At 48.5% G+C, this 23,102-nt stretch overlaps 7 protein-coding genes across 7 annotated transcripts; 3 read left to right on the top strand and 4 right to left on the bottom strand.

Moving 5' to 3' along the window:
• Positions 1 to 794: 794 nt before the first annotated feature.
• Positions 795 to 2,189, bottom strand: GGS22DRAFT_192595 (ACT domain-containing protein; the record flags this gene model as incomplete). The annotated part of the gene is made up of 2 exons (XM_047965283.1): positions 795 to 1,934; positions 2,166 to 2,189. 2 exons carry the CDS (start codon positions 2,187 to 2,189, stop codon positions 795 to 797), a joined length of 1,164 nt encoding a protein of 387 aa, XP_047814941.1.
• Positions 2,190 to 5,342: 3,153 nt separating this feature from the next.
• Positions 5,343 to 7,264, bottom strand: GGS22DRAFT_197167 (methyltransferase domain-containing protein; the record flags this gene model as incomplete). The annotated part of the gene is made up of 1 exon (XM_047965942.1): positions 5,343 to 7,264. Exon 1 carries the CDS (start codon positions 7,104 to 7,106, stop codon positions 5,343 to 5,345), a length of 1,764 nt encoding a protein of 587 aa, XP_047814940.1. The 5' UTR covers positions 7,107 to 7,264.
• Positions 7,265 to 7,398: 134 nt separating this feature from the next.
• GGS22DRAFT_173357 (t-SNARE) lies at positions 7,399 to 8,493 on the top strand. The gene is made up of 2 exons (XM_047962906.1): positions 7,399 to 7,587; positions 7,662 to 8,493. The coding sequence occupies exons 1-2, from the start codon at positions 7,541 to 7,543 to the stop codon at positions 8,389 to 8,391; spliced, it is 777 nt and encodes a 258-aa protein (XP_047814939.1). The 5' UTR covers positions 7,399 to 7,540; the 3' UTR covers positions 8,392 to 8,493.
• GGS22DRAFT_173356 (GLE1-domain-containing protein) lies at positions 8,494 to 10,638 on the bottom strand. The gene is made up of 2 exons (XM_047962905.1): positions 9,512 to 10,638; positions 8,494 to 9,456 (listed from the first exon to the last, which is right to left on the bottom strand). The coding sequence occupies exons 1-2, from the start codon at positions 10,385 to 10,387 to the stop codon at positions 8,680 to 8,682; spliced, it is 1,653 nt and encodes a 550-aa protein (XP_047814938.1). The 5' UTR covers positions 10,388 to 10,638; the 3' UTR covers positions 8,494 to 8,679.
• A 1,968-nt stretch (positions 10,639 to 12,606) lies between these two features.
• On the top strand, positions 12,607 to 17,660 carry GGS22DRAFT_173354 (RNB-domain-containing protein). Its single transcript, XM_047962904.1, has 4 exons — positions 12,607 to 13,247; positions 13,354 to 15,875; positions 15,931 to 17,282; positions 17,335 to 17,660. Exons 1-4 carry the CDS (start codon positions 13,118 to 13,120, stop codon positions 17,372 to 17,374), a joined length of 4,044 nt encoding a protein of 1,347 aa, XP_047814937.1. The 5' UTR covers positions 12,607 to 13,117; the 3' UTR covers positions 17,375 to 17,660.
• A 2,109-nt stretch (positions 17,661 to 19,769) lies between these two features.
• Positions 19,770 to 21,052, top strand: GGS22DRAFT_75778 (ferritin-like domain-containing protein). The gene is made up of 2 exons (XM_047968031.1): positions 19,770 to 20,028; positions 20,094 to 21,052. Exons 1-2 carry the CDS (start codon positions 19,856 to 19,858, stop codon positions 20,887 to 20,889), a joined length of 969 nt encoding a protein of 322 aa, XP_047814936.1. The 5' UTR covers positions 19,770 to 19,855; the 3' UTR covers positions 20,890 to 21,052.
• Positions 21,053 to 21,752: 700 nt separating this feature from the next.
• Positions 21,753 to 22,969, bottom strand: GGS22DRAFT_173351 (3-hydroxyacyl-CoA dehydrogenase). The gene is made up of 3 exons (XM_047962903.1): positions 22,804 to 22,969; positions 22,629 to 22,728; positions 21,753 to 22,563 (listed from the first exon to the last, which is right to left on the bottom strand). The coding sequence occupies exons 1-3, from the start codon at positions 22,927 to 22,929 to the stop codon at positions 21,833 to 21,835; spliced, it is 957 nt and encodes a 318-aa protein (XP_047814935.1). The 5' UTR covers positions 22,930 to 22,969; the 3' UTR covers positions 21,753 to 21,832.
• Between the last annotated feature and the right edge of the window lie 133 nt (positions 22,970 to 23,102).

The raw sequence follows: 23,102 nt of genomic DNA, 5'->3' as shown, positions 1-23,102 counted from the left end.
ACATGGTCAGAACAGTTCATGCGGCAACGTGGGTATGACATCAATAATGATGACGGAATCCTTTCTTATCCCATCGCAATGGAATATGCAGGGTCCCACTAGCATTAGAACATCTGCGCTGTAACATGTTCTAACCCGATGGATCATGGGAAGCCGGGCTTCTGAGTTTAAGTTGAGTTTCTACCTAGGTAATCCTGCGTCCCTTTCCAAGAGGGTATCACCAAACTTCAGCCTCATAGTTTACAGCGAAACAGCTCTTTAACTTCATATCGACAACTCTCTAGTCGATGCAAACCATCAACAACACGTAGCAGAAGCGTATCCAAGAATAAATGTCTTAAAACACTTCCAAATATCATTAGATGCATGAACGCCTATCTTTTCATGCAACCCAATTAGACCCGCCATCCGTTCTGTGGTACCAGGTGGTCAAGCAATTTCCTGCTCGTTTTCCCTTTGCCTCATACGTAGCGAGGTGAGGCAAGCCTTCATGTGCCTGCCCAACCTATTATGCCCCTTCTGTTACCCGCCACCAAGAACGCCGAGGGGAATCTGGATAGTATGACACAAAAAGGGGGTGCGAATTTTTCAAAGCCAAATAGCCAACTGAAACCTCGACATGCTGCCAATGCCAACCGATTATTCTAATATGCTGTGATATTTTCGCGCGAGGAAAAGCATCATGCCGCCCTGTCGTAATAATTCCGTACTCGTAGACTGATTACGTTTGGTCTCGCCCCGTAGTATCATGGCCTGCCAATATCCTACACAGTTCTTTCCTTATTAAAACCCTCTCACTCCTTAGATAGTAAAGGTTTCAGCACCTCAAGTGCCTTCATAGACTGTTCGCATGATAGAATAACTGCGCCAGCTTGTGCCGTCGAAAGGTATGAAAGCTCGCTGCTGACGCCTGTATCATCCATTCCCATTTCTTGGATAAGCTTTCCCGCGACCCCAGAAACGATGCCGGTAGCCTCAAGAGGGAGATTCACAAGATCAAGGAAAATAGGGACAAGATCGCCTTCCGTATCGCCCACGAGAGAGTCGCCAAAAACACCAAGATATTCTCTATCCAATAATAACGACGGCGGGTCTTCTTGAGCTAGGGTAATCGAAAGAAACCTAGGTTGCTTGGCCAGTACAGAAATGAGACTGGTATATAACTTCGTATCGACATTGTCGAGCCAACTCCTCCGATGCCCATTGCCGCTCATGTGTCTACTCAGAGATGGCCGCCGACTGTAATCGACCATTTGCGAGGGATCCCTTCCGGAACATTGCACTAGGCGGAGATAAGGACTAATATATGGGACAACATTTCGTTTCTTTAATAATTCGAACGTTCGTACTTGTAATTCCGCTACATTAGATGGTGGTGGCGTTGATGGAGGATCGCTGCTTTGACTCCTCCCACGAACGTGAGACATCGCACTTGGCGATACGTACGCTGACTCATCCTGGTCAAACTCGAAATTTCGGGCGAGCAGCACTTGAACAACAGTCTGTCGATCCTTGCTAGGTACCAAGATGAAATCCGAGTAGTAGGTTGTTATGAAGAAGATTGGTACACCTGCTAGTGCGAGAGGACAAGTCAAGTCCATAACTCGACTTCCCGCATCCATTCCAGCACTTATAACCGAAAGGATAAGATAAGTATCCTTTGAGATTGTGACAGTCTTCGAGAGGTTTGGGGGAAGACGCTTAATGACCGGTTCGAAGACATTCTTGGCCCAATTACTATGACACACTATCGAACACTCGACAGGCGTTATGCTTATGTTGAGGAACCCATGTTTATTGTCAATGCTGAGGCCTTCAACCTCGGGCGCGAGAGAATCATCATCCCCGCCTTGAGGTAAAAGGACCTGTAGTATAGGCTGAAGAAAGTTCGGATATAATTGTAAGGGAATATGTATTAGGCGGAAAGTCCCATCCTAGAGTGATACGAGTCAGTATACCAACTAAACTTTCGCGACTCGTTTGTCGCCTGCATTGACAAGGTTATACCAGAATATGAGCGGATAGTCTTGGTGGGTTTGTGTTACGCATCGATCTATCCTTCGTGACTCGACTTCAAAAGACAATTGCAACGGTGATGGTCACTTTTATGTCGCGGGAGAGGGCTGAGTGTAATAAATTCCAAGTTCGAAGTAAGGGAAGCTTACAAGAAATGATATCTGGGCATTCATTATGACAATGTGAGTGAGTATGTCGTATCTGTGACGCCGTAGATCACGACTTAAAGGCCAAAGCTTTCGACCCCGAAGATCGGGGACGAAGGGACCCCTAAAACGCACGGACGGAGTAACGGAGACCCGGGTAGAGCTGTGATTGGCGAAATCACCTCTCTTCCTGGCTTGAATTCCGGGGTTCTCTTGGCTTAGGTCCCAACAAAGTACTTTATGGTATAATAGGACGAGAACAGATGAAGGATGTAAAGAAAGGAAGAGGGGGGGAATATAAATAAAGAAACAATATTCAATAGATAGACTTCAACCCTAAGGTGGAGGCAAAAGATAAAGAGGGAAAAATTGGCTTGTTTCGAGAGATAGGCGCCGCGATAGGGCTGCTAGTCGAGAGGCACACTGTGGACACCAGCACTAAACCTCGTAGCGGACTAGCTCCTAAGCTGTCTTGTTGGTTGACAGATGGGTAGAAACCCTCGAGAGGACCTCTTTTTTTTTAACGCTTCAACTTCAGTTCGGTCGTCTGGATAGTCTAGATAGCGTGACATGGCACCATTGGTACCATTGGAGAACCCTTGATGGCAGAATCCCACAGGGATCGACGCCCGTCGCGGCCTCCGGGACCAGGGCGAATGGAGGAACACGACTATATTGCGCCGTAGTCGCTTTGTCTATCGCCGCGGATGCAAGTGGATGCAGCTGCAAACAACCCGAGGTAGATCGCTGTAGGTAAGGGGTTTTTCTGGGGACGTTACCCTCGACGACACAAGAACGTCGGGAGGGGCTGGGTTATCATGTAGCAGACCGACGTCGACCGGTGAGATGAATGGCAAAGGGGGCACCAAACCTTATTTATGTATTTTGTTGGACGGACTGTATGGTCTGGATGGCGTAGTCTCCTACAATTTAGCTTCGTGAACCTACCTACCTAGGTAGCTAATGTTCCTGGGCACGAACTAACATCCTACATAGTATATGCGCGTATGCACGCCATCCTGCCCTCCATTTGCCCTAAAAGGGAAACCCGCTAGCTGCAGAGGGGTGCAGATGGGTGCAGAAGGGACCGAGCAACATACCTAGGTAATGCAGCCACCTCTCGACATATCATCTACATACTGCGCCATACCGCATCAGCTTCTCGGGCGCGTGGTCGACGTCGGGGGGGTAACAAGCTAGGTGAATTTGGGAGATTCCTGCAGGGCTATTCTTTATAACGGTGCAACTTTGCAACTTTGTAACGCTGGCTAGCGTGGGGGGATCTTTGGAGTTTTTGGGTCTTGGATTACCGGGAGATGTATTCTTGCTTGGATTAACTGCAAGGAGTTTCGACCCTTCTGCACGATGATGTCTGTCTTAGAGGGGCGTTCGCCTCGCTTCCCGTTCACCCAGGTATACCTGGTATACCTAGGTAAGTACTTGTGGAGTTGAAGCAAGACATTTTCTACAGACTAAGTTAGCTGATGACTCGTAACACAACATATGTGATCGACCTGGTAGGTAGGCAGGTAGACGACGATATATGCTATGCAGGTGAGTGCATTATCTGAAGTGCGACTCTAGATAGGATAGAGGACAGATAGTGAGTCGTAGGATATATGTAATAATGCTTGGCCGTACGAGCGTTACCACCATAGTAAGGGGGCGGTCCATTGGTACCTGAGCTCGGGGAGATTCACCATCGATGCATGTGTTGTCGGTGCAGCCGCCCGTTCTCTGGACGAGATGCTGGGGATAAGGTAACTCTTGGGAAACCCCTTGCTGCCCCGCATTTTCCTATCTCGAGCTGCTGCCGAGAGTTTCATTTGATCTTTGACTTGCTTGTCACCTTAGCCGTTGCCGTGTCCACTACATATGTACACACATGTATACATGGTTACCTACATGTAACATGGTAACGCCATTTGTCTAAGGTTGGCGTAACGAGGTAGGTGATGGATGATATTTGGTATAATTTGTGATTGATCACCTCAATCACGATAACTTGCGTGATGTGATGTCGAAAATTCGACTACACATGCCGTCTTTGAATAGGTGCCTCACTTTTCGATCGTAGATTGATCTTTCAATTAGCATCGCTCCCGTCCCCCCTTCGACCTGAGACTGGTTCGATCCGAGTCTGGGGTTCTCGATTCAGAGCCGAGTGTAACCATGCCTCCCTACAATTTCGACCCATGATATTAGTCTGAAATGCGAAAACCCCACGAAGTTATTCTTCATCCCACTATACCCACTCATATTCCTACCGTTGTCGTGCCATACGGAATCAATCGCGAAATATCGTGCCTACAATTGCGCCAGTCAATCGTCAGAGCCAGAATCTGATTATTTTCGGGTCACGGGGATTTTCGTTTTTGAGGCTGGCAACCCAAATAGAAGTTATTTGGCTTGACAGGATGCCAGCCACCGGTGTCGTCATGAATGATGAAAGCTAGACCCCATTGAATTCCCTACAGATCATCCTTCAGGCGCCACCAATTATCTTGGCTTGAGAAGTTCCTTTTTGGGACAATCATCTATCTCCTTGGCGAGGAATTAAAATCTACCATTTCTAGCCGACGATGAGAGCTACCTTGAAGATGTAGCGTTCGGTATAATTAATTGCATAGAAACATCTTCAGGTAAGCGTGGGGTTATATGTAGCATTAGGCCGTCATCGAGAGCCGGGATCTCCAATAGTAAGCATGTGTTCGGCTTGCTATTGAAAGCTTTAGCTGAGTTGGGGCTACCTAGATCCTCCTTCGTGTGAAGCACGACGAGAGCTCGATTAGGGCTTCTCGGTCGGATGCATTCGTTCAATGTTGCTTCGCACTGAGACAAACTTCCACCTTCTTCGACCGGTTTGACTGATCGATGCAGATCTGAAGATAGGCAACTTTGCCGCGGCCCACTATGCAGGTTCATGCATGACATAGGCTCTATTCCGTAACGAACACCCAATTATCGTCCCGGATCGCCAGGTTACCGCGGAAGGCGACCTCTGAACTACCCAGAAAACAAACCTTGCGGGGCCGACAGGAGGCAACTGGTTCAGTTGGCGCGGGATCTGCAAGACCCCGGATTCTGACGACGGTTGAATTCATTTGGATTGTCCTCATTCAGTGTTGTGTTGTCGCGGCTCGGTGAAGACCGACGCCACAGCATCAGTACCTGATCGGCTCAAGAGATCGGGCGTTTGACTCCAACCACAACCAGGTTCCGAGGGCTTTCGCGATAATCGAATACTGCCTCTACCCAGCTATCTTGTACTAGGTCGGAATGCTGCTGGAGAAACAGCCACCTGTCGGTCACGATTAAGGATTCGGTAACCACAGCACTAAAAGCCATGAGGCTCCAGATGGCGCTGAGTTCCCGTTTGCGTGGTCCATACAACTCCTCATATCTCGCAATTTCTTCATCTGTGACGTCAACCATTTTCTCTCTAATTATGTCACAATATTCGTGATACTCCGAATTTGTAGTTAGCTTATTAATTGCCCCTCTCACGTATGACCCGAATGTCTTATAACACGACTTCCGGAGTGAGCCGATGATGACGGGGTTGGTACTCATGTTGAACGGACTCTGGGACGGGTTACCATTTTCCTCGAGTTCGCTGTTATGGTAAACCTTAGTGATGACCCCTCGGTCAAGAAACATCTTTTGTAGAACGGCGCGGTAGAAGTGTCGTGTGAAAAAGGCATCACTCTCAGTCTCGGACCAGTTTTGCGGTGCCTGACATGCCATCATCCGAGCCGTAATATTAAGCCGGACTCCAGCATCGTTGTAGTTGCAGAGGCGATCACTCATCGGGAACCCTTGCGGGTCACGTTTCTCGGACTCCCTGACCACCCGACCGTTGAGAGCTTGGAGACTTGGTCTCATATATGGAGTTTTGTACGTAGGTGGCCCTAACTTTTCCGTCATCAGGTTGTAGCAGCAACCGACGATAGCAATAGCTTGGACTCGTGGATTGAGAATCAGAGACCGTATACCATGGTGCGACAAATTGCCACAGGAATGGATAGATATAGCCATTAGACTAGGGTCGCCTCGTCCGGTTTCCGCGGCAAGAGGGTCATGTTCAAGTTGGCTGATGACATCTGTCAAGTCTCCTGATTCTAGTCTTCCCTCAATATATCGTATGAAGCCTTTCCCCTCCTCAGGCATGTAGACCGTTCCAACCTCACTTCGTGGTCTAAAATCAGGTACGTACTCGCCTAAATTTGTGGCGGGATCAGCCTTCTCGTCTAATTGGTCTTCGGTGCTCGTGCCGTCAAGCTTCTGCATCCACAATTTCTTATTCCGAATAACCTTTCGCTTCTCGGAGATACCTGCGAGCATATCAAGCTCTTTTGCACCCACTATATTGCGTTCCCGACCTTCTACTGCTATAATCTGCCTGTTATAAGGAGAGCTTGCTAACGCTCTTCCTAGATAATTCTGGCCGCTTCCGAAATCAACAAAATGAGTGATATCCTTTTTATACTCGACGGAAATATCCTTGGCGAGTGTGTCCACGTAATTTGCGAAGTTTCTTACTTCGTGAACTTTCTTTGGCTTCATGCCAACGGACACCATACGTGTTAGCTTAGGAAGCTTCTCTTTGCTTGAGAACTCCCGCGCCAACGAAAGCCTTCGTATATCCTTAATATACTTAACTAGACTGTCAGGTAGTTGAGGATCTTGGATTTCGTCTAAGTTGTCTCTCATAAGGAGATCTAGAAACTCCATGGGCTTGCATTGCAGGATATATGGCTGCCAATCTTGTGGTAAAATTGTTTGGAAAAGTCCTGGCTCGTTTGTGAAGAAGTCTAAGATGTGTACGCCTCCACAGAATACCTGAAAAGTGTTTGATGTAGTTGCAAATTTCAGGAGTTGTTCGACATAAGCTTCAGTGCTATCCCAACAATCTGGGTACGGCAAAGCCTTGATTGGCCTCATATTCGACACCTGGTAATTCTATGAATATGTGCGTATAAAGAATGAAAATGAATTTAGAAATAGGCAGGAAATTGGAAATATGAAAAGATTTAAGTATCTACTAATATAGGATGAGCAGATAAATATTATAATATAGGTACCTATACTTTGGTCATTGGTAGCTGTTTCCAGATTCTATTCACATCTAAACTATAAAAAGTTTATTCCAGGGGGGCCGTTTCCTAAAGCTCGGACGGTAGTAGTCCGGCCGCAGCCGAAATTCTCCCGTCGATCCAAAAATGTACAACCACGTCATTCGTCTAAGCCGCGCGTTTGCTTGTAAACCTCCTTACACAATATTAACATCTACGTATCGCACTAATTCGAAACCATTATAACCTCGACGAAGTGCAGATGTAGCCATAGATGCACAGGCGCATCTTGAAGCCTCCAGGATGATGTCCTCAACTAACGAAGAGGACCCCTTTCTCCAAGTCCAGCAGTACGCGAGCTCCATCCCCATCCCCCATCTCCCTTTCACCACAGCACCGCTAACCCAGCTTCCGAACTATCCAGAGATGTCCTCACGCAAATGCAAACAGTGCGACCGCTCTTCGCCTCATACCTGCGGATCCGAAGCTTAACCCACAGCTCCTCGTCGCCGGAGCTCGCGTCGGCGCGCGGAGACCTCGAACACGCGCTCGAGGCACTGGCCGAGGATCTCGCGGATCTCGTCGAATCGGTGCAGGCAGCGGAATCCGACCCGGCGCTATACGGGCTATCCGCGCATGAAGTGACGCGACGCAAGAGGCTGGTGCAGGAGGTCGGGGGCGAAGTCGAGGACATGCGCGAGGAGCTGAGCAAGACGGCCTCCGCGATACCAGGTGGGAAGGGGTCTGCGGCGGCTCGCGCGGCCAAAGCAGCTGCGGAGGGGGACCTACCACCACCGAGCGCGTTTGCGATTGACGACGGAGCGACGGGAGATGGGGATGATAATTACACGGAGTTTGAGCACCGGCAGCAGTTGCAGATGATGCAGGACCAGGACCAGCAGTTAGACGGGGTATTTGTGACGGTGGGGAATCTAAGACGGCAGGCCGATGATATGGGACGTGAGCTTGAGGAGCAGGTCGAGATGCTGGAACACGTGGATACTCTGGCGGATCGTGTTGGTGGGCGTTTACAGACCGGCATGCAAAAGCTAGGCTACGTTATGCGGAAGAACGAGGATCGGTGGAGCGGCTGCTGTATCGCGTTGCTCATCGCGGTTTTGATTATACTATTGGTTTTACTATTGATACTATAGGCGTTTTGGTACAGGGCACCAACAAGGCAAGGTTCACTGGCGAGGTCGACTGCAATTTTGTACAGATCCAGAAATACAGCGTCAGTAGTAAAGCGATATTATGCTTATTGACCATCTCGGCTAGGGTATATTCAAAGACGCCAGAAGACGCAGTACCTATCTGAACCGTTCTAGACTCCGTCTAATGCTATTTCGCTTTACGCATTAGTATCCCCCAACGCCGTAGAAAAGTCGGGCAAATGCCTTCTATACAAAGACCCAGGCTGTCCATATCCGAGTGCTAAGAGCTTAGAGCTCCAATCCAATGTCCCTCTTCAAGATTTGTGCCAGTACTTCTAATCCCGAAGCTCCTGGAGTCTTGTTTACCGCTTTGTTCGGGAACTCGACCAAGGCTTTCCTCAATGCAGCTATACCTGCATTCCCGTAGAATTGAATGAACTTCTCCTCACTAGCTTCAATCATCGCTCTCAGAACCACAAACTGCGTCTCAGAGATATCGGCCGGTGGCGTGTTTACTATCCTCGCCATAGCAGTCCAATAATTCGTAGGAGGCCACGGATTGCTGCTCTTTGTTTTTCCGAAGTTCCTCAGCGCAATCGCAGCATACCCTGCTCCCAGACCTTTCATCCGATCGCTGTGTTGCTGCTCAGGGATATATCCAGCCGGCGACTTCTTCCAACCTAGGCGGAGGCGACCCTGTTCCGTCTTTTCGTTCCCATAATAACCGAATAAGACAGGACAGACCACGCGGAACTTTGCCATTAATATATCGATTAGTGTCTTCCCACGCCACAAGTAGACATCCTTCGAGAAGATGATCGCTACCGTGACTCCGATAGGATCAGCCGTTGTGGGCTGTGCACCACATTCGTTGATGAATTGGTTAATGACGGCCTTGGAGAAGTGGTTGAGTAGATAGAGGAATAAGGAAGGGAGCTGCGGTTCGTTATGTAAGGCACCTTGTACTGGTTCTCTCTTATCTGTAATGTAATCGGACGGGTCGACCAGTTGGCTCGGCACGGCACCACTGATAGCTTCGTTTAGGAGAGCTTGAATAGCTTCATTCTATTTCATAGTTAGTTAAATTGTCTTCTTCTGAGAAATCATAGGGGAGACAAACCTGTTTCCTATTTCCACTCTTCGTACTAACTAACTGACCCATATTCTTCCTCAATTCTCGCCGCATATCTCCCATCCGTTGTTTTAGAGCAGGATTTGACTTCGACTGTTGTAATAGTGACTCTCGTAACCTCTTCAGATTCTGGTGTATTTCGATGTACCGATCCTTGGTAACACCGACAGAGGGTTTGGCGGGGGCAGCAGCGGGAAAGCCATTTTGTTGAGTAGGTGTAGGCTTAACCGGTTGCGAAAATGGTGATGGTATGCTTGAAGGCTGTACTTGTGCTTGAGGTGTGATGTTTGGTTGGCTTAATGGCTGCGATAGCATTGATTGTATTGTTGGCTGCGTGGGTTTTGTGCCGCTCGTGCCATTGGCATGCCCATTCAGCCCATTTGTCAAGGCTGGCTGCGGAAGGCCGAATTGGGGCGTCTTCGAAGTTGATGTTTGTTCTAATTTTGCTCCCACCAGGGTAGGTTGGGTTGGGTTCTGGGAAGTAGCCGATCCGTTAACTTCTGTAACGGGGGCCGGAGGCTCGGGCGGTAGTTTCGGGACTGTCTTCAGCTTCAGCTCTCTCAATCGTATCTCCTCAGCTCTTAGTCGTTCTTCGGTCCGAATTCGTTCTTCCTCCTGTTTTTGCTGCTGCAATATCCTTTCTTGCTGTTCTAACAACCTTCGCCGCTCTTGTTGCGACTCATAGTCCTGGTATACCCTGATAGCAGCCTCGCGTACGCGGTCGTGTTCAGCTTGTGCCGCAGCAAGAGCATCTTGGTGGCTTAGAGGTGAATTGCGACTTTCGGTGAGGAGGCTGGAAATACTGCGGCGATCAGGACTTGACCATTGACGCGATCTCCGAGGTGCAGGAGAAGAACCAGACATTGTATTTAGTAGGTCTATACAACTACTGCATTGTGAACCGTGTATATCGTGCGGGTTTTGATATGAAAGAATAACGAAGGCGTTGCGTGAAGAATTAGCAGGGCTACCTCGAATATCGCCCAATTTGCGAGGCTACCTATGTAGTAAGAGAGGGTAAATGAGCGTGTCTCTTTGTGAAGACGATAATAGAAGACCTTCGTATATCTACCAAGTTTAAGAACGAAGTCGAGGTAATGATCAAGGGCGTGGTGCGTGAATGGATAATGAATCAAATCAATTCAAGCTATCGATAGGAAGCTGGGAAAAGGGACCTGCACCTGCCGGGTCACTGCGTCTGGAAAAAAAGATTGGCCGAGATAGCTTTGCTTTAGTGGACCGTTACCATTGCGGCGGAGCAATGATTGTGGCGTTCGAATTCCTAAAAGGTTCAATGTTAGTGGCTGCAGTGGCTAGTGGCGTTGTAATAGTGAACCTTTGAAGATGGATGTTGATGTTGCTTCACAAGTTGAGAATACAGATAATTAATATCCAATTGTCCCTGATGTATGTATTAAGGGCATGTTTGTTAGGTATCTTTACATTAGTTATTTATAAGCCTATAAAATAATAAGCGAATTATACATCATATTTGACAACGTAATTCAATGTCAATGTAAGTAGATATTCATATTGAGTTATTCGGCTGTCTCTTGTGCTTGTTGCCGCTTGAGTGTTTCTTCATATTTCTGACATACCGGAATCTGTTGATGTTTGGTGTTCATGACGGTGAGGAAAAGGTGATCTCTTGTTGGATCTTCCTTCGGATTTTTTCTCCGTCCATATTTTGCGTAGCTAACTCTTAGGTATCCACACTAGACGTCCCAACATTCCAAGTTCCCTTCGGCCTTTGCGGCGTCATATTTAGTGCCTACATATGCTTAGGTAGATAGGCAATCCTAGCTGGCAGTGAACGGGATAGCATGAGATCTTGTGGAGTTTCAATGTCATCCCGTCGTCAGACTTGTGTTTGTGAAGATTTTAGTATACTAATAAGTGGAGGTTGTCTATTCTTTAGATTTATGGCAATATGCATCCAATTAATTTAAGTTGTCATGTGTTCGGGGTGTCCCTGTTATCAGTTCTATCAGAGCCAACTTATAAATAACCTTGAAAATATGTACTGATATTTCTGATATCACAAGATCAAAAACAATATCGACGACATGTTTAATACGAAATAAATCTTTTTTGAAATAATTCTCGACTAGTTGAACGTGCGAAGCTTGTCGTGGCTCCTCCGCAAACCCTAACTTTTCTTCTTTGGCTTACTATAGGTGTCGTACATCCACTCCGAAGGGTGAACGCAATCGGAATAAGTGGAAAGATATCAACTTCCTGAAGGGAGTCCGATAATCATTAGTTACTTAATTCGTGGTTGGAGGAAGGCTCCGGGCAAGGACACTGCCGCTCCCGATACAACATCGTACGTACTATCTTTATTTATGGCAATTCGTTTCGAACAAACTCGTTTGCTGTTACCCTCTTTATAGCCTCATGCATTGGAACTAAGGCAACTACCACTGAGATTTGTCTGTTTCATTATTAGCTGAAATATCGAATTAGTGGTTGGCAGGTACTGTCTTCCATCAACCACATGCGCTCAAAAACATTGAAGTTCAATATTCATTGGAAACTACTATGTATTAAAGGCCACCTATTGACTTGTTTTATGTAATCCATACAATTTTGTGCAGGTACCTATGTACATACTAGGTACTGCACGAAAGTCTGGTACCCGTATTCTGACATTCGTCAGAGATCTTACTGAAGTATATTCGTATACGGAAATGTATAGCGTGGTACCTGTATGTGTACGCAGACATATTCGCAGCCCGGCAACCGTAAAACATTGCGTCGTAAGAAACATACCTTCCCAGTACCAATGCACCTAGCTTAGAGCTCGAGCACGGGCAGCTTGGGTTACAACCTTCAATCGTGCTAGTGCTACCTAACGTGCTAAACCTGCTGAAAGTCTAGCACTATCCTAGAAACACGACAGGGGCGTGCCTACCGTCCTCGCACCTCTTACCACATTATGAAGATTTTGGCCAATCAGATAGACCCCAGCCTAGTCTAAAGCCTGACCCACCTGGGCCCCGCCAAGCCCTTTGCCCCATATTGCCCGTCCTCGCTTTGGATGTACCTTTGGGTCCTGACCTCACAATCCTCTTCCCCGTACCCGTTATCCAGGCAGTCCACACTGCACACAGTCTAAGGTGGCCATTGAAAGTGATCTTCCCAAGAAAGCCCAGTGCCTCCAAAGCTTCCCAGACTTCCATCTCCATCACCACAACCCTCTTCGTCTTGTCTCTCCTCTCCCTTATCTTTCCCATTTCCCATCACATCATTCACCCTCTCTCAGCACTTTTTCACACATTCCTTCTCTTGGGATTCACACATACACAGCAAGCATCGCAGCCTCGTTCAATCCTCTCATTTACCCTCCTTTTGTTAGTCGCAAAAGTCCACGCAATCATCATACCAAAAAAAAACCAACTACCAAGTTTTTGTCAACCCACAAGCATCACAAGCATCACCAGCATCCAAAAAGCATCTCAAAGCTTCTATCAACAGCACTGGCCATCGCCTAAAGGATCCGTCCAATTCACCCAATTCATCCATCATCTTGTCAACCAATTTTGGCTTTGTTCGCACACGACGTGCCACTCAACTGCTAAACCGTAGCCCGATATGGAGCAACAACCACCAGCTCCTCAAACGGGGGGCGTTCCCGGACCTACGGGTCGTCGCCTTCATATCGCCCATCGTAGGAGTCCGTCTGAGCTTACCCCGCTGATGAGCATGTTCGCAACCCCTGGAAGTAAGTTGGAATGCCCTTATCACCAAGCTTCCTTTATTGTTGTCGTCTGTTACCGGATTTCCTATTTTGCTCTTCTTGAAGCTAACCACCTTTGCTTTGTCTTTAGTGGAGCAACTTGCTATTCAGCAGCAGATCGAGTTGTTGCAGCAGCAGCAGCAGCAAATTCAAGCCACACATCAGTACATGAATATGGGAATGATGCCACCGGGTCAGTTAGGTCCTGGCGGGTCTTTCAACCCCCTACAGCCAACTATGGCCAATATGTCACCACAGACGGCTTTCCAATTCCCCAACCAGCTTCCACAGCAGCAAAATGTTCCCATGGGACCGCCGAGTCAGCCCATGTCACACCGTCGTAACCAATCGGCCCTCCCTAATATGGGAATGGGACCACCCCCGGCTCCTTCAACTGGAGCCTCCGGGTCCGCCTTTGGGCAATTTGATAACTCGTCTGGTCAGCAGAATCGGGAGAACGCCCCTCGTGGAGGGCGAGGTGGCGGCTCCGGTCACCAGAGAAGACATTCTTTAGCCCTGGCTGATGCCAAAAAGGCAGCTGAGATTGCTCAGCAGAAACGGACAACTTCGGGTTTCCAGTTCCCGGCTGCGGGACCCTCCGAGAGTTCCCCTCCCGAAGAGCCCAAATCTGTCTCTGCGGATACCCCTATAGCCCAGGGCACATCCGTTCGTGGCGGACGCGGCGCGCATGGACGAAGCCAGAGCATGGCAATCGGCCGAGGAGGCGCTCGTGGTGGGGCAATGCATCTCAACACTAACGACTCCGGTGACTTCGGTCGCCGTGGCAGTGCCGCAGGCGGCCATGCTCGATCTTCCTCTCGCAATTTCGAAGGCAATTGGCGCAATCAACAGGGCCAGAGCCAGGGTCAGGACCAGACTGGTCAAGGTCAACAGGGGTTCCAGCCTGGTCATCGCAACCGTGGCTCGGTTAGCCAGCAGTCTATTTCGAATATCGGAGCCTTCCAATATCCTAACCAGGCTCAACTTATGCAATTTAATGGCCAAATGCCAATAATGCAGATGTACCCTGGTCAGCAATTAAATCCTATGCAACTAAACCAGCTGCAAGCCCTTCAGGCTGCACAGATGAATGGTCAGCATCTCGTTGGTCTTCAAGGAAGCCAGCATGCGCCACAGCTCGGCGGTCAACAATCGCAACAGCAGCAGAGGAAAACACTGTTTACTCCGTATCTTCCCCAGGCTACCTTACCTGCGCTGCTTGGCGACGGGCAGCTTGTATCTGGTATTCTCCGAGTAAATAAAAAGAATCGTAGCGATGCGTACGTAGCTACTTCGGATGGTCTTTTAGACGCAGATATCTTTATTTGCGGTAGCAAGGATCGTAACCGAGCATTAGAGGGCGATCTAGTTGCAGTTGAGCTCCTTGACGTAGATGAGGTTTGGTCACAAAAGCGTGAGAAGGAAGAGAAGAAAAAGAGGAAGGACATCACCGATACACGATCCGGATCTACCAATGGTAATGCCCAGTCTCACAATGGTAATGGGGAAGAGGCAACCAACGGCGAAGGAGGAATCCGTAGACGTGGTAGTCTCCGACAGAGACCTACGCAGAAGAAGAATGATGACGTTGAAGTGGAGGGACAAAGCCTGCTCCTCGTCGAGGAAGAGGAGATCAACGACGAGTCGAAGCCTCTCTATGCCGGCCACATCGTGGCTGTTATTGAACGTGTTGCGGGACAGATGTTTTCGGGCACGCTTGGCTTATTGCGCCCTAGCAGCCAGGCAACCAAGGAGAAGCAGGAAGCAGAACGGGCAGCCCGCGATGGCGGTCGATCTCACGACAGCCGTCAGCAGGATAAGCCCAAGATTGTCTGGTTTAAACCTACCGATAAGCGTGTCCCTCTCATTGCCATTCCCACAGAACAAGCACCACGTGACTTCGTGGAGAAGCATCAAGATTATGCTGATCGCATATTCGTTGCTTGCATTAAACGCTGGCCTATTACGTCTCTACACCCCTTCGGTACTCTTGTCGAGCAACTTGGCAAGATGGGTGATCTGAAAGTTGAGACCGATGCTCTTCTACGTGATAACAATTTCTCATCCGACGAGTTTTCAGAAGCTGTTCTGCGAAGCGTTGGTCTTCAGGATTGGTCTATCGCCAAGGAGGATGAGGCATCTATTAGTGCTCGCCGAGACTTCCGTGATGAGAAGACATTCACCCTTGACCTTGCCGGCACTGGAGAACTCGGTAATGCAGTCCATGTCAAGACTGAGTCTGACGGAAAGATCGAAATTGGTATTCACGTAGCTGATGTCACCCATTTTGTCAAGCCGAATTCTCTCGTTGACCGTGAAGCGAAGAAGCGTGGTACTGCCGTCCACCTCGTGAACAGAACATGTGCTTTGCTTCCTCCCAGGATTGCTGCTGAGCTTGGCACTCTCACTCCAAATGAGGACCGACTCACTATCAGCGTTGTCTTCCGTGTTAACGCTCACACCGGTGTGGTTGCGGAAGGTGACACATGGATCGGAAAAAGTATCATCAAGAGCAACGCTACACTGACTCTAAAGGAACTTGACGATGCTCTTTCGAACCAAGCCGGTTTCAGCCACGCTGCTGTTCAAGTCAAGGATGTCCAAATTCTTAATGTAAGTACACTCTCCCCAACCCCACTGAATAGAGTATCTCTAACACCGTCTCAAGGCCGTTGCACAAAAATTCCGAGAGGCACGCTTGGGTTCCGAGGGTGAGCCAATGGCTCCTCTCCGGTTACTCCATCAGTTGGATGACGAGAATATTCCTATTCAGCACAATATTTTTGATGCTACATCTGGCACAGAGCTGGTCGAAGAGCTCCTGCATAAGGTTAACTCATCTGTCGCTCACAAGCTTGCACAGGGCCTCCCTGACAAGGCGTTACTCAGGCGCGAATCACCGCCAAATGCTCGTAGGCTGCAGACTTTTGCTGAGCGTATGCGGGCGCTTGGATACGATATCGATACCACTAGCAGCGGTACCCTCCAGAACAGCCTCTTCAAGGTCGACGACCTCGACATCCGCAAGGGTATGGAGACCCTACTATTGAAGACTATGCAACACGCCAAGTACTATATTACCGGCAAGACTAACAAGCTACTCTGGCCTCATTACGCTCTGAACTTGCCTCTTTACACTCACTTCACATCCCCCACGAGGCGATATGCTGACATCATTGTCCACCGCCAACTCGAGGCTGTGATCTCGGAAGGCAAGATTGAATACAATGATGATATTGAGAGTCTGGTGAAGACGATTGAATCTTGTAACACCAAGAAGGAGTCGGCACAGAACGCTCAAGAACAAAGCATTCACATCGAGTCCTGCAGAATCATGGACAAGAAACGCCAGGAGGTTAATGGTGACCTAATTAGCGAAGGTATTGTTATCTGTGTTTACGAATCTGCATTCGACGTTCTAATCCCCGAGTGGGGATTCGAGAAGCGTGTACACTGTGATCAGTTGCCGCTCAAGAAGGCCGAGTTCAGAAAGGAGAAGAGGGTGTTGGAGCTCTACTGGGAGAAAGGAGTTCCCAGTTCAGCCTACGTACCGGAAGACGAGAGGCCTAAGGCGGGATCACAGCGAATCTCGAATGCCATGGCCGCTGCCCGGCAGGCAGAGGAGGCAGAGAGAATCAAGAAGGAACGAGAAGAAGCGACACGGAAGCAGACAGAAACGGGCACCAGATCAACAGATGACGTTGATGCGTTGTTCGAAGACGATGATGACAACGCTTCCGATATTACGGAGGCCATGGCCGGCGCCTCATTGGCCGAACGGCCTACTCAGAGCGTGCCAGGATCGCCAGCTCGATCCTCATCCAACCCAGGTGTTCTTCACCGCACCAGATCAGACTCGAAAGTGCCTATGGCGGAAGCTGTGGAGACCCGTCTGACGAATAAGGAGAAATACCTCAAGTTATTCGCTCTGAGGGAGGAAGGTGGTGACTACATCCAAGATGTGACAGAGATGACTAGGGTACCCGTGATCCTCAAGACGGATCTTAGCAAGAGCCCACCGTAAGTAAAACCCAGCCTTGGTGCAGATTATACATAACTAACGGGATTATAGTTGCTTGACGATCCGCTCGCTTAACCCATACGCACTATAGATGCGATAGTGGGTATGTGCTTATGCTTTTGCTTTTTGCTTGACGACTTTGGGCAGGCGGGGCAATAGAGCGGCGGCACGTGTTGTACGTGCTGTTTGAATCATGGGATGTAGAGTTTATGAAGTATGGAAGAGCGGAAAATAGGGTAGATTGTCAGGCCGCTCTCGGCCGGAACCCCAAGGAGTGCATCTCTTACCGTGTTGATAAAAGTGTTTTATTGGACAGGCAGATAGAACTAGGTAGCTGCCGCAATCAACAGAGATATACGAGATCGTACTAAGTTAAACCATTTATTGTCTTTGAGCAGTGTTTGGTGATATCTTATAAACAAGTTTATCCGAACGAGAATCTGATAAGACGATCGTGACATTTTTGATAGTTGAAGCACGGCTTATGCGTGCTGATCATTCAAGGATATACTCAGCGAGATGTACGTTTTAAGGTGAAGATGAGATGCTTGGTAGGGATATTTATATTCATGGTACATAGTTCTTAAGACATAGACATAGGTCGACACCATGTAGGTACTTTTCCGTCCCGATGTATAGACCTGCAGCGGGTCTTTAGTTATGCGGGCATGATGCATGGAGCAATTGCAGGGCGTCAGACAGATCCGGTTAGATGAGATTCCCGGATGTGTAACCTACCACAGCTGCCGTTGTTTTAGGTGGCTTTTTCCCTTTTCCGATCCTCTCTTCCGTCGGAGTTCCGTCTCTTTCCTCCCACATCCTCAACGTTTGGACCCAAATCCGAGCAATAAAGTGGCAGAGTGGGTGAATAAAGTTGAAGAGTTAATCTAGCGCCAAAGTGCTTCGCATACAATAGATCTACGATTTTACCAGGGACTCGATAGACCCGTGCGGCGATCCAATCTCTCTTCTATCTTGTTCCTACTCTCGTCGGTTCGGTTCGCCAAGGCGTCATTGAGGCTAAATGATTTTAGCGGTGTCGAGAAACGCGCGATACGACATGTACCATTCCTGTCATTTCAGCCCCATCTCCGCCAATTATAACCCTGGTTTAGCGGGTTGTCAGGTCCCTGGATACCACCTACATGGTACTGTAGTTGCCCTACTACGTAGTACCTAATATGTAAGTACTTAGCAGCCTAGAAGGTACTTTGCGTCCGTAGCGCAAAAGTTAAAATCTTCCCTGCTTCAACATAGAATTTATCACAGAGAAGCTTCCAATAATACTGCAAGAGACAGACAGGTAGTTTACAGATATTCGACGATTGTTAATCAAGATCAAACTCGTTACTTAGTTACCTACTATTATACTGTTCACAAAGCATAAACCCTCTACGTTGTCGATGAAGCTCTAAAGAGACCAGAATATGATGCTCAATTACCGGATCTAGCAGGATCTGGGAGCAGATCCAACTTCTCCCGCCAAGCCGTGTCACAACACTGCACCAATGCGTCATGAAGCTTAATGGCTATCCTTAAGGGACTTGTATCATTAATAATGAGGAATGCAGAATGAAGAAATTGGTTGCGAATGTGGTGGTATATGGACGAATCAATCGGGATAGCTGGGTCTCCAGTTTCAGAACTCGGCTTGCTGGCCGTCCGCTCTCTGAAACACCATCTGAGGCGGACGGGGCACCAAGATCCCGTGCGCGTCAGCCAGCTCCTTTCCTACTATGTGTAAAGGAGTCAAGACCGATCCCTGGTCGTCCCCTCAACCGCTCTTGGCTGCGACCCCCCTTAAGCGAAAGAACAGTGATCCGAGCCAAAACCTGACAAGGCTATCTTCATCTCAACTTTAAGCTATGAGCTTGATCTGCGATGCCGGCTCTCATTGGACCGAATGAAGCTTACCTTCGCCTTCGTTTCGTTTCCCTCTTCCCGTCTATGGCTAGTCTACCTCCCGTCTACATGGGGCCCTGTATCTGATTGATCCCGCATGCTATGGCATCTAGATTGCCCGGGAGTGCCAGGTACCCCTTGATTCTCGGAATCGGAAGCTCGTGGCAGCGTGGGAGGACTTAGGATGGGAATGGCAAGTAAAGATGCCATTCTTATTGTCAAGGACTCAAGGAGCCTCAAGGGGCCGGTGCTTGGGATCGCCCTTGTCTATTGCCGGCCTGCCTTCTTTCCGTGACCCGCTCTGGCTATCACATCAAATCCTACCTGTTCTTACCTGTTGGCAACTTGGTTTTAATGAAGCACTGTTTCCCGCCTATCTGGTTTGTCTTTCCCTTTCCTTCCTCATCCCGTACATTTCGTGTCCAACTCCGAACTTCAATAGCGCTGGTCTGCTTCCCTGCGGGATCAACGTCTTCACTCTCCTTTCGAATTTGTAATTCTTGTAATACCCAGGTGGGCCTTTTTATAGAACAGCCAAGCTAGTCTTGCTTTCATTCACTTCAACAATCGCTCTTTTACCAATTTTCGACCCTGTCGCTATTTAACCCGATTACTTAAAACGAAACGGAGAACGAAGACGATTATCATAAACCGACACTAATAAAACAAGATGCCTTCCATCATGAAGACCGTAGGAGTTGTGGCAGGATTGGCCGCCGTTGCTAGCGCTCTACCAGCTTACCCCAAGTTGACGACGAGACAAAACCACATTTACAACCTCGCCAAGCGACAAAACGCCGCCGCCGCCGCTCTCGGCCTGCAAGACGTCGATATCCTCCAATTGTATGTTGACGCTAACCTATTACATATTCATACACCTATATAGCAGGTCACTAACCAGTCTATAGCGCTTTGACCCTGGAATGGCTTGAGGCTTCCTTCTACCAACAAGGCTTTGCTCAGTTTGGAGACGACCAATTCAAGGCTCTCGGCTTGAACGATATTCAACTCGCTGACCTTAAGGGAATCGGCTCTAGTGAGCAGTCCCACGTCGGTCTACTACAGAGTTCTATCGCACAAGCCGGTGTCCAGCCCGTCCAGCCTTGCCAGTACAACTTCGGCTTCACTGACGCCAAGGGCATGGTTGCGACTGCTGCCATCCTTGAGAGTGTCGGTATCTCTGCCTACCTAGGTGCCGCTCCTCTTGTTTCCGACACCAAGATCCTTAGCACTGCTGCTTCTATCCTCACCATTGAGGCCAGGCACCAGTCTTTCATCCGTGTCGCCTCGGGAGTTGCCGCCTCCCCATCTCCCTTCGACACTCCCCTAGGACCTAAGGCTGTCTTCTCTCTCGCAGCCCCATTCATTCAATCCTGCCCCGGTGGTTCCAACTTGATCCTTACTGCCTTCCCGACCCTGACAATGACGAGCCCTGCTCCGGTAGCCGGCGTCATGGCCCTGGCACAAGGATCCATGTTGAACTTCCAAAGCGACGCCGCGTCCGGAGCCACCTTCTGTGGTTTCACCAACTCGGCCGCGCCCGGTGGCACTGCCTTCTCCGCCTTCTCCCCTGCTCAAGGTTGCGCTCTTCCCCCCAACCTAGCTGGTACCGTCTACGTCACCCTCACCAGCGCCAACCCCGCCGACGGTGTTCTGACGGATGCCATCACGCTTGCCGGACCTATGGTCATGAACCTCAGCTAAGCGTCTTATTAAACCAGATCGGAGGAAAGGAAAAGAACGGGAATGTTTCTTATAATGACGCGCCGACACACCGGCGCGGGTCTTAATGCTTAAACTATGATGATGGAGGAGGAATGTCATTTAAACGGCTACCGACATATCAGGAGCCGCCGAGATGGGGCGCTGCAAACACCGGGTGCTGGTTTATTTCAAGAAACGAAGAAGAAAAAATGGAGGCGAACGAACGGGCGGGGGTCTCGGTAGCTCACACAGTACCGTACCGCCAGTTTAGACAATATATCTCGTTTGTGTCGTGGTCAATTCTTTTTTCTTGTTTGGTTTTCTTGTTACTTGGTTATCGTTTGCAGCTCGCGCCCCATTTGTATGTAATTTATTACCCTAGTCGCGCCCCCAGGAAGAGAAACCCGAGGACCTGAGGATCCCGCCTGTATATATACGGCGTCGGGGGAGAAAAAGGGAACTTTCAAGACGGATGGCGAAACGGTTCGGAGTACGGGACACAACACTTCTTTTCTTCCTCGCATTTATTTTTTTTATATTTTCTACTACACATTTATTCTTTTTCTTAGTTGTAATGGAATAGGGGAGAAGGGGGATAGAGAACACCCGAGGTGGTGTGATGAGGTGGCGATACCCAATAGCGCGGACTAGAAGGTGGATTTTAAGATGGCTCTATCTCGTAGCGAGAAGAGCGAAATATAGGAAATGAAGACATTTTCAAATTCAACTTCATGTTTTCTTCGTCTTCGTTGTATGTAAGCTGAACTGTAACTCGCTGGCTCGGGATTAGCTTACTTGTAGATATGTATGTGCTGGGCATATAATCGAGCTACTGTGTGGTTCGCTATTGTGATTGTGACTAGTGAAGTATAGATATTCTTTATTATTTTGGTGTATGAGGCGAAGATGCTGTTAAGATGGCTTATAGGTACATCTTACTCATCTAATATTCATAAAATCCCTTACCACTCTTCTTTCCCAACCAACCAGCATCCACCATCTTAGCGAGTAACACGCTCGGCCGGTACTTAGAGTCACCCGTTTCTTGGTGAAGGACCTTCATGATAGCTAGACATGTGTCGAGTCCAATGAAGTCGGCAAGTTGGAGCGGCCCCATCGGTACATTAGTACCGTTCTTCATAATGGCATCAATGGAGTCCCGATCTCCGACACCAGTTTCTAGACATATTACGGCCTCATTGATGTAAGGCATTAGAATTCGGTTCGCTAAGAAACCCGGGGAGTCTGCAGACACCGAGGGAATTTTCCCCATAGCTTTACAGAAGGCAACCGCAGTGTCGACGGTTTCTGCGCTTGTCTGTAGCCCGCTAATAATCTCCACGCCTTTCTGAACGGGCACGGGGTTCATGAAGTGAGTTGATACTACGCGAGAGCTCGCTGACGTATCCCTCGGATCTTTAGTAGTTGCAGCTGCGATCTTGGTGATCGAGATAGAAGACGTGTTAGTTGCTAAGATAGTGTGCTTCGGACAAATTTCTGCCAGCTTAGAGAAAATGTCAAATTTCAGTTGGGGAATCTCCGGCACGGCCTCAATCACAAAATCAACACTTGAGAGATCTTCAATAGCTGTGGTAGGTGAGAGCAAGGCCCTAGCCGCATCCGCTTGTTCTTGGGTGATTCGTGCTTTCGATACATCTTTGGATAGGAGCTTCTCTGAATAGTTCGATGAGCATGTCTGGCTAAAGTTGAGGACTTAAATAATTGTGAATTGAACGGACCTGCAAATGATATTCCTTTATCGAGAGATGATTGTGATGAGTCGACAAGTGTGACGGGAACACCAGCTTTTTGAGCGGCAACCAAAGCAATACCAAGTCCCTAGAGAGAAGTGAGTTGAGTTGAGTCGAATTGAGTTGTGATAGCCTCAAATCACATGTGAAATTGGTAACTTACCATTTGACCTGCACCTAAGACGCCTAGGCTCTTGACTTCGGCTGCATATCGAGCAGAACTAGAGCTGAAATGCCTAATTTGGCGACCTAGCTGCAATGCTCTTATTCTTCCAATTGAGCTCGCCATTTTTTCTATTACTTTATGAAACTCTTTGAGTTATCGAAGGAATGAAGGTGGGTGAGATTGCAACATGAGGTAAGTTCCAGTTCAAGGCCAGGAAGGGAAGTAACCGGATAGCCTCGGGATACGGATATATGTGGGACCACCGTTACTGCTTCAATTGACGTTACCCAAGCTCA

The sequence above is a fragment of the Annulohypoxylon maeteangense genome (assembly GCF_022496945.1).
Source record: "Annulohypoxylon maeteangense strain CBS 123835 unplaced genomic scaffold GGS22scaffold_21, whole genome shotgun sequence".
NCBI classification, from domain to species: domain Eukaryota; kingdom Fungi; phylum Ascomycota; class Sordariomycetes; order Xylariales; family Hypoxylaceae; genus Annulohypoxylon; species Annulohypoxylon maeteangense.
This window is presented reverse-complemented; position numbering and strand designations above follow the sequence as displayed.

Excerpts from the sequence above, each read along its gene's own strand:
- GGS22DRAFT_173354 (XM_047962904.1), top strand. The coding sequence starts at position 13,118 with ATGGAGCAACAACCACCAGCTCCTCAAACGGGGGGCGTTCCCGGACCT. Across the intron at positions 13,248-13,353 it reads CATGTTCGCAACCCCTGGAA|TGGAGCAACTTGCTATTCAG; the intron begins GTAAGTTGGAAT and ends CTTTGTCTTTAG. Across the intron at positions 15,876-15,930 it reads AGGATGTCCAAATTCTTAAT|GCCGTTGCACAAAAATTCCG; the intron begins GTAAGTACACTC and ends CACCGTCTCAAG.
- GGS22DRAFT_173357 (XM_047962906.1), top strand. The coding sequence starts at position 7,541 with ATGATGTCCTCAACTAACGAAGAGGACCCCTTTCTCCAAGTCCAGCA. Across the intron at positions 7,588-7,661 it reads CCCTTTCTCCAAGTCCAGCA|AGATGTCCTCACGCAAATGC; the intron begins GTACGCGAGCTC and ends CGAACTATCCAG.
- GGS22DRAFT_75778 (XM_047968031.1), top strand. The coding sequence starts at position 19,856 with ATGCCTTCCATCATGAAGACCGTAGGAGTTGTGGCAGGATTGGCCGCC. Across the intron at positions 20,029-20,093 it reads GACGTCGATATCCTCCAATT|CGCTTTGACCCTGGAATGGC; the intron begins GTATGTTGACGC and ends ACCAGTCTATAG.
- GGS22DRAFT_173351 (XM_047962903.1), bottom strand. The coding sequence starts at position 22,929 with ATGGCGAGCTCAATTGGAAGAATAAGAGCATTGCAGCTAGGTCGCCAA. Across the intron at positions 22,729-22,803 it reads TCTTAGGTGCAGGTCAAATG|GGACTTGGTATTGCTTTGGT; the intron begins GTAAGTTACCAA and ends ACTTCTCTCTAG. Across the intron at positions 22,564-22,628 it reads TAAAGGAATATCATTTGCAG|AGAAGCTCCTATCCAAAGAT; the intron begins GTCCGTTCAATT and ends CGAACTATTCAG.
- GGS22DRAFT_173356 (XM_047962905.1), bottom strand. The coding sequence starts at position 10,387 with ATGTCTGGTTCTTCTCCTGCACCTCGGAGATCGCGTCAATGGTCAAGT. Across the intron at positions 9,457-9,511 it reads AGAGTGGAAATAGGAAACAG|AATGAAGCTATTCAAGCTCT; the intron begins GTTTGTCTCCCC and ends ACTATGAAATAG.